Source organism: Branchiostoma belcheri, unplaced genomic scaffold, assembly GCF_001625305.1.
Source record: "Branchiostoma belcheri isolate BF01 breed outbred unplaced genomic scaffold, Haploidv18h27 scaffold30, whole genome shotgun sequence".
NCBI lineage: Eukaryota > Metazoa > Chordata > Leptocardii > Amphioxiformes > Branchiostomatidae > Branchiostoma > Branchiostoma belcheri.
In genome coordinates this window covers 38,619-58,166 of record NW_017803910.1, presented here as the reverse complement: position 1 = coordinate 58,166, position 19,548 = coordinate 38,619, and the positions used below count along the sequence as shown (strand labels likewise).

Genomic DNA, 19,548 nt, shown 5'->3' with positions numbered 1-19,548 from the left:
AGTGACATTTGATAATTATTTCTTTAAAGTTTATTACAAATATGTAGTATCATGCTTGCCTCACCTCAGTTAAGGTTGACTACATACATTACCTTTACCTTAATGATTATTGCTATTCAAACATCTCAGCACACATGTACATTTGATTTATCATAGACATTAATTAACACGGCCATTAGAGTCACTTCTGTTGGTAAATAAACGACTTGTGAGGAGAAACTCCATAGCCAGGTTTCTATAACAACTGCGCTGATAGGTCAGCAGCCTAACCAGGTTAATTACGTCACAGATCACGTGACCATACGTCACGGATCGCGTGATAAAGTCGCACACTTTGGAACTTGTCCCATGCATGGCGATGAACGTGTGTGGTGGTGAGTGAACCAGACTGAACTCTATGTGAACTCGCTCTTTACCCTTAAAAGTCTAACACTGTATCCGGGTTTCCACTGCACTTGTCAAATACGCTAAACAGTGAGCCAAGATAAACAGCTTTTCCAATGTGGAAAAGATACTTGTGTGGTATCAAAATGTACGCAGATAGCTGTAATTCCTGTTTTTTTTTTCACTGTACTGTTATGTTCACCGTTTTCACTATCACTTCTGTACCGTGAGCTTATCATTACGCACGGTTAACAAATAATTCTTGGGCTTTCGTTTTCCTGCACCTGTCGCCACCGCGAATATATAGTTCCGTATATAGTTCCGTGAATATGTCCATTTTTCTCAGACCGTGAACTTTTCCTATGAACACTATGAATATATAGTGAATTACAGAATTTTAAAGAAAACTGCATTTCTTATGATTAATTATTTATTATGATCGTAGCGATCATTTTTTATATTTCCTGCAAATCCTTAGACAAATTGCACTCTTACAGCCTCCTAACTTCCGTGTAATCCACAAGGAGTGTCGGTCTATAATCCTTCGACAAGCATACAGCTTCCGTTCGGAGTTTCCTGATCCTTATCCATATCCTTGAGTTCCGAGAATAGCCGGCAGTGTGTGTGTACAGTAAAATAACGAGTCTCAAAAGTCTCATGATGATTTTTCCACACACGCTAAAAAACATCCACATTGGTACACACACACACACACACACACACACACACACACACACACACACACACACACACACACACACACACACGACACACACACAGGGAGAGAGTAGAGAGAGAGAGAGGGAGAGAGAGATGCACACACACACACACACACACACACACACACACCATGTGCACACGCACGAGCAATGATATACAAACACAAACACTACACGCATAAAACACATAAAACACGTGCACACGCATACATAACTACATAACATACATACATACATACATACATACATACATACATACATACATACATACATACATACATACATACATACATACATACATACACGTAGTGTTACATATACACAAACTGAAGGGGTGAAACCTAGTACGCCCCCCACAATTAGGTTAACTCGCAAAAATTGTTCAATTTAAGAGCCGAAAAAATGCTCAACGTTACTGCACAATGTGCTACTAAATGTGCAAGACTAAAGCAACCAGTTAGAATATCTGTAATTTTTCTGAGAGCAAAAAAATACCTGAGCTATCTTTACATCTTCTTACCTCCTATTCTTAAAAGGCACATGACACCCTTTTGTGTAATTACGTGCTGACAAGTTACCTAACGGTATAAATGTAGTGATATAACATCCTGGCACAGGTGCGCATACACGTATGTACACACACTGTACCATGTGACCCTTTCTCACATGCCTACCACAATGACATGTCTATAACAACCTACTCTAGTGGCCCATTAAAAGGCGGTTAATGTTTAACTATTGTAAATGTTCTAACAAACTGAAGTACAAATACAGTCGTATGCAGTACCAATACAAACTCTGTCCCCCCATGTACATATGGACATATTCTCGAGCATATGTCCATATGCATATTCCAGACGTCAATTTTTCATTCCTATGATTTTTAAAAACGCAAAATATCAAAGATATACACATAGTTCTCACTGTGAAAAAGAGTAGGGAAAATTTGGTTCTTGGCCAATGCTCTTCAGGATATGATTGCTAATATCACATCCACGCTATAACATCAATATATGTTATCAGTCCAATGTTACTGTTATCTGCTCACACTGGTGAAAATATATTGTTAATGGAACAATTTTTATACCACTCGTTTTAACGTTTTGGCTCTGGACTACATCAAACTTGACATGTAGGTTTTAGATTGTTTTCAAGATACTTCTAAGCGAACTTGATCTTTTGCCAACTTAAAACTTACCAATTTGTCATTAGAATACAAATACAGTGCATGTACGAAATTTTTCATACAATGTGTTGTTGTTACATTCGCCAGAAGGTTATGTTTTATGTGATGCAGTAGATGGGAAATTCATTGTCATATGTGTGTAAATAGTTTAGTCATATCATCGCCCACCCTTCTAAGCAATAGTGAGGTAGCAGATTCGCTTTACACAGTAGTCAAAGTAACAGCAACATTCTGCTATTGGTCACGAGAAATTACAGGAAGAAAATATTTCTAACGAATACAATTGATTGTAATGATACTATTATTACTACCAAACGAGTATGCATTAAAGGGGCATTATGTAACATTTTGCACAAAAAATTGAAATATTTCAATGAAAAAAATCTTCGTGTGATTGTAATTTAGGTCCAATTTTCAACGCATTTGTGCAATTATCTCATATTTCTGACATGCATGGTTGCCGCTAAAACAGCCCACACGAGGTGCACTCATTTTATGGTGTCACCACAAAATACCAACTTCACAGCCATGTAAACAAACATGGCTGTGAAGTTCCAGTTTTTACAGAAACTCGTAAGACATTTCTTTCAAGCACCTCCACTTCCTGAATGGCCTAAATAGTAATAATAAATATTTGCAATGGAGTAGGTACTGGTACTGCAACTTAAGTAGTTTGTAATGAAATGACCACGAAGTTTACTTTTTTACCGTCCCAATGTTACATAATAATGTATCTTTAATGTACCGTAGGTAAATAAATAGTGGTTAGAACTCGGTTGCTTCTGCCTCCTCGCCACTCCAAAAACATTTGTCATGAATACCACTGATCAATGAATAAACGTTAGAACTCTGTTGTTTCTGTCTCCTCGCCACTCCATCTCATAAATACATGTACAGTTCTTTTATTTATTACACCTAACGATTTTATAGGTGAAGTTGCATATTTAGGTCATATACAATGCTTCTTGTATAAAATCAAAGAAAATTTAGATGGCTTTGTGATAATGATTTGATTATTCCACGTTTTTTCCATAGCTCTGTCCCTCCTATTAGACTTTATCAAAACAGGATATCAAGTTGGCTCAAACGCCGTACTTGCATGACTTGTGTACTACCCAGTACCAGGTTGTGGGGACTGACTATCACATTCCGCTAACTCAGGGGAAAACACAGTTATTATAAACAACGTCGTCCGGTTACAGGGCTGCTGGCGTCCAAGAATTTTGAAACTAAGCTTTGGTATTGAACTTGCAGAACAAAAATTTACCGTATATTTTCTTTCTTGTATATATGTATAACGATTTCTTGACTTTGCACTTGATTTTTGTCTGCACATACGATTATGTGCTTACTTGGTGTTCACCCCTTCAGAAGTCTTCTTATACAACCTCTAGCACATTGAAAGCTGCGTTGTTAAAAAGCCAGACCACAGCCGTATAACTCACTGTAAAACTCTTTCTCTATCTCATCATCTTGAATAGAAGATGCAGATACAATGAAGTATACACTTTAGAAATATTCATATTCAACTAGACACACATATCTGTTCTTCTATCTCTACCATAACTAAAAAGTTATCTAGTATCTAATACTAGACAGTTGTATTTTGTATTATGTTTTTGGTCGACCTGCAATGCAAAAATGAGCAATGAAGGTCGCCATTCATTTATTCATTAAAAAAGAATGGTAGGGTCATTCAAGGAGTCTTTGTAGTATTTTGGGGAAAGAAACTTTGACTGAGTTCTGCCGCACAACCACTAAAACCCTAATTCTTCGTTAACCAATCACAGCCTGGCACCTTTCCTTTTATAATGTGCCCCAGCCAGGGGGAGTGTCAGCGCGCGCGTGCGTGATAACAAGAGCAAATACTCCGCCTACTTTTACCCCTCTTAGCGACCTAGCCTCGAGCCACGGAGGTAGCACTGTCTTCCACATTCCCTAACATACGTTACCTGCTCTGCACCGAACTCCAAGGGATAGCGACGGATTGTTGACGGGGAAGCATGGCTCTCAAGGCCCGTATACCCCCGCTGCTAGCCCTGCTGGTGTGTCTCGTGGCTTCTGCCGCAAGCCCACGATCCAAGAGAGCAGTCACGTCCGAGCAGTAAGTTTTCTCTCTCTCTGCACCTTTGTACACAGTCAGTACCTTAGGTAAACTACCCACTGCCGGCATGGCCAGCACTTTAAACAGTGAGTTAATGGGATAAATCATACATTCTACCCCCGGTAGCATCCTTTTAATCTTCTCTACCATGCCCACAAAATAGTCTAAACATGTCCCTATAAACTATGTGTAAACTCAACAGAGGGAGAGAGATTGTCATCACTCTATCGCGTCTGTACTGCCGAGTGTTACTTTCCCGTTTCTAAGCGATACCCAAGTATGCGAACAATCTTATCTGTTGAACTTTGTATGATTCAGAGTTTAGCGAAGGGAAAGATACGTCCACGTCCGGTTTGTGAGGTTTTTTCGTTAGCTAAAGCCAGGCTCTTTACATCAAAGTTTATAAGAGTGAAAGATTGGAACAGAATCGTACAAGGTCGTCTGAATTATGGTTTGTTTAGCCTAGACGCAGACGTAAAGAAAGAACAGTAAAACAGGGAACGAAAATCCTCTGTGCTAGGCCACTGCAGTACTAGGCTAAGTGAAAACGGCAACATTTTTCTTCTGTGGATATGTTTGGGTTAGAAATCCCGGCGATTCTACCACAAGCTAACCCCATACGGCGTTTGGGGTGTTATACAACCCAGCAAGGGACTGTTCACTAACCGACTAAAGTGTACACGTGGGAAATCAACTCCAAACCGGGAGTAACCGGCTAAACCTAGTCAACACTCTTATCAACAAGGGTGACAAAAGTTTACAGGATAAATTTTGATATCAGGAATTAACGTCAGGACCTAATAAACTATAGTAGTCGTTGCTTGCGGTACCCTGTAGTGTTGATATGTGTGTTAGGTGTTACAGAGTACACAAACGGAGTTTTTTTTATTCCCGTGTCATGTGTGCATGTCGCGGACGTAGCCAACGCCCCTGTTTAAAATTAACCAAAACCTGTCTCTATGTTAGCTGAACTAATTCAAACCATTAACCACTGCTAGTGAAATATTGGCGCCTTGTCAAAAAAAGGAGGCCAAAATCGCATTAGTTTTTGCTTGTCTAGAATCTAAGTTTTATACTGAACGATACAAGACGATTAGGGAACATCTTGACACTCGCCCTCAGTGGTGAGAAATGATCGGTCCCTAAGACACTGCGGTGAAGGAGCCGTCAGAAGCTGGTACGAGTTGTCCCCAAGGAGAAAGAGGTCAGAGCCTTGGAAGGTATCCCCTCTAGAAATCACTACAATCAACGCAACATGTACAGCGTCTACTCTTACCTTCTTTCGGGACCGTACGAAAAAAACGAAAACAAAACTCCGTGTGAAAATAAACTTCAAATACAAATTGAGAAATCACACTTCCAATCTTTAGTGCCTACTTCACATTTTTACCGTCTGTTGGCAAAGTGGATTAAAAATGTATGAAGCAAAATGGCGGATCGACACCTTGTTTTAATTATCACACCACAGTACGAGTGCAACATGCTCTAGTGTCCGTTTGTCCGTGTTAGCAAACGAAAACAAAGCCTTGTAAAAATCTAGCGCACGCCTACTTTTTTTTATCATGGTCAATTTCTTTGTTAAATGATATCGGAGAGTGATTTTTCAAGCATGACAGAAAAAAACTGTCAAGAAGATATGCAAGCACACGTTGACAAGTCCAGGATGTACACAGCATTTCTAAGAAATATAACGGCATTTCTTAGAAGTTGAATACGTTAGCGTGTGCCCTTGATCTGGAAAGACGGATTCAGTGTCTTGTCTAGGAAGCCACATCAATCGTCAACTTGTCAAGAGACGACAAGAAGCCAAGCTGGGTTCTGAATTCCAACCTAAAGCAGACGATTTCCCGATAACATCAAGACAATTATCCAGAGATACGAATACGATAAACAATAAATCGTATACATTTCGTATCTAAATCCCTATTGTTTCATAACGGCGTGCTTCTAGATTTTGAAAAAGTGTCAACCGTGGTATTCTATCTATTTGTTTTTGATGTACAGATAACGTTACGTGGACCTACGGGCGTTTTGATATATGGCCGCAAGAACGTTGACCTCATTTAAATAAAGAGTGTCTATCGTCAGCGCTTATAACATTGCCTAATCGAAAATTCCCCTTTAGCTACCGTTTATTTTAAATATAAAACATTTTTAGCTACCGTATACTTTAAAATATAAAACATTTTCAGCTAACATATTTTTGGAAATTTATGATAGAAATGGGTTTTAATTCTCAAAATGTTATTAAGCCTTTCTGAAAATTAATTTTGCTCTTCGACCTCTGCCAAATTTGATTTAAATAAAATTATAGTCTCAACTAAATCTTGTTACGGTTGGTTTGGTTTTCATATGCCTTGCTAGCTCGTCTATTTTTGTTTAATTTAAAGTGTTTAATACATAAATCAATATTTTGAGACTTCGAAACATGTCTCATAATGACTTGCGCTAACTATTGCAGACTTGATTTTCATGCATTCGCACAATTTCGCAGTAATACGAATTACGTAGAAAATTTAGAACAAATTTTGTGACTTCGAAACATACAAAAACATTCAATGTATTAGTCTATTATGACTTTCACTAACTAGTGCAGCACTTGATATGCATGCATTCGCAGTAATACGAATTATGTAGAATATTCATATCTTTGCACAGTACGAGTTTTGTGAAGCAAAACAAACACTTTTTCGTTTTTTTTTCAATTTTCAGGCCTAAGATGGTGACCGATCAAGGTCACTTGATTTTCCAAACCGGAAACAACTACAACATCACGTTCAAGTCCGGACCGGGGGCATGGGTCAACTTCCAGGACCCTCAGGACCCCAATAGTGTAGTGGACTCGTCCAGTCTCATCAACATGGTAGGTTTCTAACTTTCTTTCTTGGGGTTTGGGTTTAATAGGTTTCTATTTATTTATTCATCTATTATTCACAATTTTGAGTGTCTACTTAATTTTAATTACATAAGTGGCGGGGACGAAATGATAAGTTGTATAGAACTTGAGTCGTCTCTCTGTTTCTTTATTTCTATTGAATAATTGATGTTCTTTCTGAATAAAACAAATATGGTAGGACGGTTGTCGGTTATTCCTAAATAATGTGGGTAAAATATTAAAATACAATGAATATACACAATACGTGTGAACAGGTAACCGATTGGAAAGTTTCATAAATAAACAGGTAAAACTAATCTACGTTAGTTAGAAATTCATTGTTTTTTGCACAGCAGACTCAGAATGCATAATTGCTTTTGTTTTACAAAACAACACATATTTGTAACGCATCAAGCAAAATTATTGCCTTGTGAAACGTGGTTACATGATTAAACACCCTTGGGACCGATTTAAACCGAAGAGCGTGTTTATGTAAGATCAGATAGATGATAAAACCTATTAGTAAAGTGACTAGAAACGTCTAGAAGAAAAGGTTCATTGCCACACTGTTGCCAGGACCAGGATAGCTCCTGGTCTCCATGGCCGTACAAGTTCCTATGATTCCTGTGAGGAACGTCGTGTAAAGAGTCTTTTCCAAGGGCACAAGATCGGTGGCATGTCATGACTCGAACCCGGGACCTCTTGGTTCCGAGTCGAGCACTCTGCCGTTACGCCAGTCGACCCCTCATTTGGCCTTGAGCTACGCTACACAGCAACATATCTGAATGAGGGACTGGCCTGCATCTAGGCTAGGACCATCTACATCCATGCGCTACACAGCAACATACTACAAGTAACAGAAGTTTTAGTTCCGACCCGCTACTCTTCAAGCAGAGGTTGGTGGGGAAGATCGTTACCTTTCTATATTATATGCCCCGTTTTTTTTTGTCGCTACCCCCAGAAAACGATCTTCCCCGCCAACCTCTGCTTGGAGAGTATGGCCCGCATCTAGGCTAGGTCCGTCGACAACCAGATGGTAATAACAAACGAACGACACAGTTTCTGTGACATCCACTGCCGATGTCACAGCTTGTACTGACCCGCAGATGGTGGGAATTTGCGCACAGCTCCAGGCAGATGAGACGATTAACTCTCCTCAGCGGGATGAGAAACCAGAAACTTTGAACTGCTGAATCATTTCTGGCAAAAACACCGTCAACCACGACGTTTCAAACCACAGGAAACCAGGCATCCGTTCATGAATGATTGAGAATTCCCATAGGACTAGGAGGATGCACGTATAATTTGTACGCCACTTATAATTGTACCTCCAAACAGGATGTAGTAGTTCAAATCTCCGGTTCTTCTTGGAACAAAGTGTGGTAGTAATTTTGATTTTCTAAGGAAACATAACTTGTAGTTAGGGAGGGGAAGGGGATAATAAGCATTTCAACAGTAACACTCAGTGCCTTTTTTTAAAGTTACCGTTTCGAATTCCAACATTAGCTTGTCAGACGACATGAAATTATGAAAAAAATGTGAAGCAGAACGGGGACATGTTTTGGCGATAGCGCAGTGTATTTGGAATTTACTCGGGTTCCAATTTCTTGTTGCTTACGTTGGTAAGTGGTTATAGGAGAGTAGAGAAGATTTAGTGAGGGTTTGTAATAGCTATGATGGGGAAAAAGTAATAAACATGCAACCACAGGGGGTTACCGCATATTGGTGGGTTTATAGGGCATTAGCAATGGGGGTGGGGGGAGGGGTTGTATTTGGCGCAGTAGCTTCTCTGAGTTGAAGCATTGGGAGTCAGATGATTCTATTTCAGAAATTAAAAAAATATATATATTTGGTTGGGGTCAACATTTCTTTTTATATGCTGACGAGGTATTTTTTTTTTTGGAGATTACAGGCGTATCAAACATTCAGAGGTTTTAGACTAGTATTTAGACTAGTACGATCGCAAATTATTTATATTCGTGGGATACATGTACTAATAGTGCATGTCTTACGATTTTCAATCGTCTTGTTACAGAATATACTAGTAGATTACTGTTAGAGCGTCTTTACGCCTTGTCAAAATTGTACGACCTGCCACGAATGTGCATGATCTGAGCTGCACCCCTTTTGTGTTTGTATTTGAATCTCTCCCGTCTAAACTCCATACAAGTTTATGTTTACCGCACGGCCGATGCCATTAGGAGACAGGTTCCACATGTGACGCAGTTGTTTTTGAAGGAACAAGTCTTTCCTCGGTGTCGGTGCGAGGGGCGGTAACCTTGAGCTCCGAGCCTCGCCACGTAACACAACACCCGGCATCATTGATACATACCAGATGTGGATATGCTAAGGTGACGGCGTCTTCCCAGGGAAAATTCATTCGCGTCGGTGGCTGGGGTTGCCTGGAGGCCATTACGGCAGAGAGAGCTTTATTGACACAGCAAAAGTACAGCGACTTTCGTACGGTGTATAACTGAACACGTGGGTACAAAAGAATTGATCTACGTACAAGACTATGGATGAAGCAACTTACATTATTCTTTATTGACACAACAAAAAAGTACAGGTATCAAATATAGATAGATAAAATTATAAAAACGTATTGTTATGGAATGTTATGAATGAATAAAACAAAACAACAACTCTAAAAGGTGGTGCAAAACTAACAATAACAATTGGTTATTGCAGACTTATGCCCGAGGGCTAATTACAAATACAAAAGGAACATTTGATACAAGTGTAAGAAAGTAATTCATAATTAGACACCAACAAATTAAAACTACCGTCGTAACCGTACTAAATCTACCCCCCCCCCAACAAAACCACCATTTTCGCAGTAGTAGCGTTTTTTTTTGTAGAATCCAGTGGCCGCTGATCACGAGTTCCTGGTATTGCCATGTCCCAACCTGCTTCGTCACTGTTTGAATGAGAGCCATAAACATGTCTAATGCCACTCGTTTTGGCGGGAAAGCATGCCATTCACAGCCCACGTTATCCAAACAAAAGTCGTCTGCGAAGAAAGGCGAGTTGTTTCTCCGTCTCACCATTCCTATTCACGCCACAGCCTTTTATTCGTCGGTAAATATACAAATTAGAAACCAATCTACTAGTATTTGTTTCCAAGCTGAAGGGCCGTTCTGTGTGCAATTCTAAAGAGGATTAGCGCACGTGTTTTTGTTTGTCGGTCTTGCTAAAGGCGCTTTATAATCTAATTGATCATGAAAAACATAGCGTGCTATGAATGTAAGAATTAAAGGCGACTTGGTTTAAAGTAATTTGCTAGATCATTGTTTCTCTCCTTAATTTTAAGCGCTGTTCAAATACTGAAATGCAACATAGGCAAGGGGTTGGGGGTAAAAAGACTAAAAGGAAATTCCGAGCTTTCGGCAAAAAATTGAAATGTCTGCACCGTTAGTTCCTGGAAATGATTGTATTACATTCCAGGAATGGTCGACAGTGTTTGCCAATTTCCTCTCATTACTGGTATAACTGTGTATAACACACAAGGATGCTCGCCTGTTCTCTCCAAGCAGAGGTTTGGGTTTTGGGTTATTTGGCGTTTTTTTTTTTAATTTTTTTTATCGGTGTTAGAAATGAAACCCCCCAAAAAACCTAAAAACACGCCAGAATAACCCCAAATCCAAACCTCTGCTTTGAAAGTTTGAGAGTAGCTCGCCTGCTAGACCTAGCCTCTACTAGCTCCGGAAGCGGTGGAAAAGACTAGAAACTGGCCATGCCAGGGGAGTTGGTCCGCTACGGGAGTGCGTGAAATTTGCTGCACCCAAAATTAGCGGACCAACTCCCCTGACATATTATTTGTCGTTTGGGCCAACTTTTACTCTTTCTAGCCGCTTCCGATACCTTTAGAGGTATGGCCCGGTTTACACGGGGCAAAATGCTAGACCCACTCTGTTCTTGCGGCAATGCCCGCAATGTTTGCGTAATCTCGCGGTCTCTCAAATAGGTGAGAAGGCGCAGAGAACCGATTCGCATGGTGGGTACAAGTGGGTCGGAACACCCCACGAGGTGGATTCTTGGAGAAAAGCAAATATGAGGTACCAGCGGTGGCTCAGTTTAACACAGTCTTGAGTTACTTCAGACACATCCCATGCAGCTAAACGCTAACCATTCAGGGTTACATCAACAAATCATCATATGTAGTTTCTGAAGCAAGATTGAAATGTAATTTTCAACTCAAGAAATTGCACTTTCCCAAATTTTCGTCAAGGAATAAACAAGTTCAATTCCAATGTACAGGAATTGAAATTGTTAATTCCTTGAGTTGGAAATTACAGTTTTATCTTACTTAAAAAACTTTCAAGATAAGCATTTTCTAATGACCTGTCCAGCCTATATGTTCCACTGTAGATAGACGAAATTAATGAATATGATCACATATGCAATCTAGTAAACCCTTGCCAAAGACAAACACAGACATGATAATCTAATTATGTCAAGCCTCGACTCCATATTTACGTACAATGTGTATACATGTATGTATGTAGTGTACTTTATATCCGTGTCAGTATAATGGCCCAAGAATATATTAGTACAAATCCGCTTTACAAAAGAGATTGTAATGTAATAGAATAACGCACCATTTACGTCCATATTCCTGTAATCATAGCTTTTAGAACAGACTACAAGTAGTATTATTGATTTCTTTGTCATTGTTGACATACATTACACCGTTCATAAACGTTCATTCATTCATTTACAAGACGTTATTAATAATTAGAGTCGTATCAGCTACTTACTTGCATGTGATTCTTGAAGCTGATAGAAAGCTCTTTATAGAAACATCCAGGTAGCAGTTTATTTTTCAAGATAACGTGTATTGGAGTGTATTTATCACAAATCAAGATAAACGCCAACAATTTATCATAAATCTTTCGAAACATTTCGCCCTTCAAGTTGCAGTATTCTTCGTTGTTCCGATGTTCCCGGTGGCCATAGTTTGTAATACAAGATAGCAAGGAGGTTACATTACATTGTAGTCTCCACCAGATTAACAGTAACAACGTGGGTTTCAAAAACAGTAAAATTTAGCCAAATATCAAGGCTATTACTAGCCAGGAGAGTTTAGCTACCGTAGAGTTCATTTGCTTGCACCGGAGGTGGCTCTTCCCCCCTTTTTACCGAATTCTACGATGTACCCCCGTAGGAAGGCCTGGTGGAGGCTACAGTTATATAACCTCCCTGGAGATAGTAACTAAGTACTAGGCAATATCGTAAATCTGTCTTTATCTACTTAAACCAACCCCTTTACTGCGAATATCGAGTGCACGTGGTTTGTACACAGTGACAGATTTATGACATTGTGTCCGACTTTGTTAAATGGGCATTAGTGGCAACCAAAGGTCATAGAGGCGTTGACCAAATAAACAACCTATATCACCGGTCAATTTGAGGTGTCAAATCTCTGTCTACCTTCAGATCACAACATAGTAAACATATCAGACTCGCTTTAGGTGTCATCTACCTGAATTTCGTGTTATGAGTTTTCAAAGACTCCGTTTATGTTTTTTTCTTGAAGTGTTTTTTATGTCGTGAGACCAGGACAGTCTGTTCTTGGAGTGAGTCGTAAATTTGTCGGGATCAGGAGATGAGTGGTCGTAAACGTGTTGAAGTGAGTCCTGTGGAATTTTTACAGAGACGGTGGATTATGTTGACTGATCTATTGTATGATAAGCAGGTAGATACTAGTAGTACTTGTACCACTTGTACCACTTTGTTACAGGTATTTTTCGGGCCGCAGCGTCCTTGGCAAAACAAAATGTAAATTTTGAAATGTTCATTTTAAATTTTGGTTTTTAATGTTGGTTTTAGATGTTGCAAGTTCTTTTATTCTATTTATATTTTAAAATTTGAAACGTTTATTTTAAATGTTGGATTTGGATGTTGCAATGTCTTCGTGTTAAATGTTGGAAGTTTTATTTATATTTTAAATTTTTAAAGGTTCATTTTAAAAGGTTGGTTTTAGATGTTGGAAGTTCTTTCTTAATGTTCGTTTTAAATGTTGGAAGTTTCTATTTATGTTTAAAATTTGAAATGCTTATTTTAAATGTTGGTTTTAGATGTTGGAAGTTTCTATTCATATTTTGAATTTTTAAATGTTCATTTTAATTGTCATTGCTTACGTAATGACACCTCTATTGACACAACGAAAGTACAGCGACTTTTTACTACAACTGTACCAACAAACAGTTGGATACAAACAAAAGTTGTGAATCCATGAAATTAATACTATTTAGGTGACAATTGCAATGAACAGTAGCTAATTCCTTTAGCTTATTCTTAATGCAATTATGGCATTTGTTTGCTGCCCATTTATATAGTGTTCAAACAAGAGCAGAACTTTTCAGTCTTTCTTTCTTTCTTCCAAAGCGAAAAAAGCACCACATGTAACACAGATTTTCAAACAAACGTTGTACGTTTTATAGTCCATGTACCTAACACCGCCTGACACAAGCACTTATTCTAAAGCTTTATAGAGCTCTTGATGCTCATAGTTTAATATTTTATCATGATACAATGGAAGGCATCGTATTTGAGTCTCAAGTTCATGGATTTCTACTTAACTAGCATATATCATGGTTGTTTCACTCCGACCATTATATAGTTATAGAGTTCATAGTTTAATATTTTATCATGATACAATGGAAGGCATCGTATTTGAGTCTCAGGTTCATGGATTTCTACTTAACTAGCATATATCATGGTTGTTTCACTCCGACCATTATATAGTTATAGAGTTCATAGTTTAATATTTTATCAGCACAATAGAAGGCATCGTATTTGAGTCTCAAGTTCATGGATTTCTGCTTAACTGGCTGTTTTATCATGACGGTGTTCCTCCGACCCTTGTACTTTGCCCTCCACTGGTTTTATCTTTGACTTCACAGTGCCAATCATTACCAATTGACACGGTTGACCTCTGTGGCCGGCGTGACATCAATTTTCTTGATCGCGAACTTTAAATTTTCAACAAGTCCTTGATACTGCAGCATGGAACTCTGTACCACATGGGTTACAAACAGTGTCATCACATGAGAATTTCAAACAAGGCCTACAAAGCAGACGAGGGACATGAATCAGTAAAGATTCATTTAAAAAAATTCATTTTTTTAAATAACTAGATGTAATGTAACTTTATGTAATTGTATGTTGATGTATTGTAATGTTTTATGTACTCCAGTCTCTCCTGGAAGAATAGCTGTCACGGGTGGGCAGCTAAAGGAGAGGTTTTTTTTACAATAAATACCAATTCAAAGAATATACAGGTCTTACTCTGAAAAGAGTTGTAGAAAAAGTTGTGTAATGGTAGATCTAAACGGAAGATAGATGTCTATAGGCTGTTTCACTGAACTGTGATCGTAAACAATGACTGCACTTCATAGTAGCTGATGTATTTATTATGTACAACACTAGTACAGTATGGCTTTCCACACTTTCAACATCTGCTTGGGGGCTGAGGTGAACGGCCGGAGTGTAGCTGAGTCAGCTCGCGATAAACACTGCCAATCACCGACCAGTCTGGGTTAGATTACCGGTGAGCTTCTGCCCAGAACCCCGCTACTCCGCGGGTGAAGGCCCTGGGCTGTCTGGGGAAGTGTAGTAAACAAGCCGGGTTTGGCACAGAATGGTACAAAAACTGACAACTGATACCTCCGATCCACTACCGTATCATTCTTAGAAAGTTAACAAGCGAATCCGCTCAAAACCTGGACATGATACAAGAACATCTCACTTGCATTAAAATTATATCAAAATGGACTCCAGGGTTTGCCAAATTAGTACAAAACCTGACATCACACTTTCATAGTAGTTGAAAGTCAACAGCTGAAGAAAGAAAGAAGAAATATCACATTAAACTTATATCAAAATCGACCCCAGGACGAACAGTGTGAACTTTACACTAATAGAGACTCTAAGAAAACTTATATACAAACAAACAAACAAACAAACAAACAAACAAACGAACGAATAAACAAACAAATCTACATTTCCAAACTAACCAATTATCACGAACTCAGTAACTGTGACATACATTTTCTGGCACGTATAGATCAAATCAAGCTAGATTTCATAATGAAGACAATTTTTGCCAAACTTTTTTTAATCGCACGCTCGCATCAGTTTTGGGATTCCCAAAGTATGTCATCCATATAATCAAATCAACATGGCCTTACAAAGGGCATGCATGCCCTCCAAGTTACTTCTAACTTTTCAGCTCTCCATGGAAAACAGAAGCTGAGGACAACATCAGGCCGATACATGTAGATGTCAGTAGGGTTAGGGGGAGGTACAGTTTTGTACAGGAAGATATCGAGGAAGTGATAAGAATGTATATTTAGCGTCCTGAAAACGAATGAAGGCCGTAGGTTACGGTTGGGACGCCTTGTGTGGAAGGACGTATATTCTCTCCTCAGTAGCGGTAGGGCCAAAAATAAAGAGAAAACAGGCGTCTTGAACATGACTTTCCCCATCTGTTTCAAATCGGAAGGTCAGTGGTGTTTTACTCCCTTTTCTCTTGTAATTGCCAATCTTCAGTAGCTCAGTGGTACGAGTATCATTACCAAACACACCCTCGCGGCCTGTATTACGTAACTACTTGTCATAATGCGTTACCTACACACCAATAATGCTACTTGCGCTTTTGCATACGTATATGTAGTGCATATGGTCTTTTTTAGTCTTTTTTGTTGGCTTTTTCTACCTATGTCTGACTGAACTATCCTCAACTCATAAAACGAGTTTGTGAGTTTTGGCAAAACGATATTATTGGGGTGGAAACAAGAACGGCTATTTGCGGGTGAGATAAATTAAGATTAAATCCGAATCTTTACTCAGTATACCACGACTGGCCTACTGGCAAGTGTCAACGTTTTGTCAAGTCAACGCCTCTCAAGCACGAATGCGATGTCAGGAAATGTGTCCTGTCATTCCGTACCTCCCCATACCACGTTTCTCTTACACAAATGTGGGCGGGAGGTGACAGAAAATCGGTCAAGAGTAAATTATAAGGAGTCGGGGACACCTCCCCCTTTTTACCGCCTCGGTACCTGTCCCGTACCGGTCACCTCTTCACGCCGAATTGCACTTGTGTAGAGGAATCTCAATATTTGATCAAGCTCTCCACACATAGCCACTATTGTATAGTGTGTTTGATGTCGTCTCGGGAAGGTTGGCTGATAGTGTTTTCTCTTTTTTGTGTGTGAGGTTTTAAAAACCACAATGTACTATTTAATACTATCTTAATGTATAATATATCTTTTTATTGTTTCTTTAACAAAAGTACACTTCCATGCTCGAATATTTGAGAAAAAACTTGGTCATGTGGTTAACTTCATCAGTTCTGGTATGGCTTGAGATCTAGTTTAATTACCGAGTTGCAGTGAACCGTGATGTAAATACACCCACCCACCTGCCAGGCATTTTGCTGATGGGAGAAATTTTCGAATTTTTCAGCCGTTCATAAAGCTGTGAAAAGAACTACATCCTTTCATGTGATCATCAAGAAGCCTAGACCAGGTTTTGAAGAACCGTACTCCTTAAATCGTAGTCAAAAGAGCATGTTATATCTATAACAGGATCGTAAAAGTTCACATTGCTTCAACTGTGTACAAGTATCAGTAAATCAGGAACAACAGATCTTTTCAAGGAACGTTGAACTCGAAAGAAAACCACTGACGTGTAATAATCCATAGCTTGTCAGTTTAAGCAAAGGTATTGAAGAGTATCCAACCGGAAATGTCAAACATAATCTATAGATGGCATCAGATACGAACACAGTAGTTGAACCAAAAGTTTAATCAAACTCTTTGATGAATGCATCATCATTTCTCAAAGAGTAACTGTCACCATCTTGTAATTGATATTTCGAAAGTTCATCTGTGTTGGTAGAAGTCATTTTGAACAAGATTGAACTGTAATTGCCAACACAAAAAATTGGACTCATCCAAATGTGACAAAGACTGGAGTTGTACAGTCGAAAAATTTGGGTGAGTCCAATTTTTTGTGTTAGCAATTACAGTTCAAACTTGTTCATCTTGTAACTGTATATGCCAATGCAACCTAATTTAGTGTAAGGCCAAGCCACATTTATTTATTTCATGGTTTTTGGATTCGTTATATCTTGATATAATGTCCTTGGTATTTGTGATGCTCTACTGCTCAGTGATTTTATATAAAAATGTCCTAATGAAGGTGAATTTGCACTTTCTTCCTTTCTTGTCATGATCATGACACAAAACTAGATTCAGATTTGTTTTCTTTTAGTCTAGTACATTTAAATGCTGCACATACACATGTATGTATAAAGAAATAGGTGAACTATTAGGTCAGTTAAGCCAAGCAAATTTAAGGGCTTTTCAGTTCCTTCCCCTTAAGAAATAAGATCAAAGGCTAATCAATTTCACTCATGACCTGTCAGTGTTGACCTGTGGTAACATGGTTTTACACAAAATGCTTACCTTTCAATAACATGGACATCTGATACTGAATCTTTGTAGGTGTATGTAGTAATCGAATGTCCCTTTCACCCATTTAGCCAAATGCACAGGGATCAGCACACTAATAGAAAGTTGCAGTTACAATAGTAAGGCCACACCAATTCAATTTTTCATTTTTTTCTTCAAATTTGCAAATCACAAAAAAATTGAAGCGGGCGAATCGAAGAACCAAGAAATTTTATTGGTGTGGCCTTAATAGGTATCATTTGCAGCTGTCTGCGTTGAATAATTCTGTACCAGTCACCACCTCGCTCCTCAACGCTCAATTTTCCGGCAAGATTGCATCACCTCCCGGATTACCTGTTACGTCCAGTTTACCCCTTCTATTTGTCCAACGCATTTGCCTAGTCACTCTCCAACAAAAGTTTTATCAATGTGCAAACGAAGTTCCTTCCTTATAGGCACCAGTCCCAATGTGTGCATACTCCATACAAAGTCCAGTATGCACAGAACGATCCCTTATCTAATAACTTTTACACCTGCATACTGCTAGTAGGGATGCTATAGAGACTGGTTGTGTAATGGTTTTGTGTAATGCAGTTGCTAGAGAAGTTAGGTAACGTATACAAAAAGCTAAAGGATGCTTTGCTTGTGTAGGCCACACCAATATAATTAATTGGCTCTCAGATCAATACATTGGTTTGATAAAAGGTTAAAAATTTGAATTACAAACCAGCCTGGTATGTTCAGACATCATGGCTCCTATTGTAGCTTTGGGGGCTATCAGAGGATGCTGTTTTTTTTTCGCCCTGTCCCTTCACATTTTTACAGAAATTATTCGAGAACCAACAAATCAGATTGGTGTGGCCTTATAATGGTTAATATTATTGCACAATGATTGTACAAGGTACAAAGTATGGCAACTACTGGTACATAACTACAGTAGCACATAAATGCTAATAAATGATACAAGAGTGAGTAGTATGGGATTAGAATGTAGTATGGGAATAAAAATATTTTTTTACAATCATTGCTGGGATTTCTAATATCTGCCATGCAGGATTGTCACATATCATTAATATGTACTTAATAGATCTATGTACTTAAATTTTCAATTCAAGTCCAAGATAATAGATATGTGCATAGTAAATTAATGTTGCACATATAAAAATATTTAGGATATATGCTGTGGATGCTGTGTCCAACATTGCATCAGAAAATATGTATTGGAATGCTTGATGACCATATTTTTTCAGCTCTCATGAACTGACTAGACAAGGGTGACCATAATCAATGCCAAACTTATGCAAAGTCATAAGTTTGGCATTGATTATGGTCACCCTGTTCTAGTCAGTTCATGAGAGCTGAAAAAATATGGTCATCAAGCATTCCAATACATATTTTCTGATGCAATGTTGGACACAGCATCCACAGCATATATCCTAAATATCATGGTGATGATGATGTATGGATTTTGGAATGACATTTTAGTATGGAAGAAATGCATTGTAATTGTATGCTGCACACCCTCTTTTTGACAATGGTTTTGCTAGAAGTACACAATGTCATGTATCATGAAAATGTTATAGTTGACTCAAAAAATGCAGCAAGTAATTAAACTGCTTTCTTTTTTTTGTATTTCCACAGGTCAGACAACATGAGCAAGATATAGGAACAGTTCCAGATGTAAGTAAATGTGAATTGTTTAATGTATTTCTGACACAGTGTCAATGCTTAAGTATCATATTTTATATAAAATGCCTTGGGAAAATTGCTGCATATTTTTTAGAACTTTTTATTGCTTTTGTAATTACACTGTATCTTTT

At 38.5% G+C, this 19,548-nt stretch overlaps 1 protein-coding gene across 1 annotated transcript in view; it reads left to right on the top strand.

The window, feature by feature from the left end:
* Nucleotides 1-4,150: 4,150 nt before the first annotated feature.
* LOC109474081 (cubilin-like) overlaps nucleotides 4,151-19,548 on the top strand; it is a gene marked incomplete at its 3' end in the record, with an annotated part of 53,821 nt that continues 38,423 nt past the window's right edge. Inside the window, exons 1-3 of the mRNA XM_019774293.1 lie at nucleotides 4,151-4,393; nucleotides 7,106-7,256; nucleotides 19,370-19,408. Of these exons, the coding sequence (XP_019629852.1) occupies nucleotides 4,293-4,393; nucleotides 7,106-7,256; nucleotides 19,370-19,408 (291 nt within the window). The remainder of the gene's footprint in view (nucleotides 4,394-7,105; nucleotides 7,257-19,369; nucleotides 19,409-19,548) is intronic.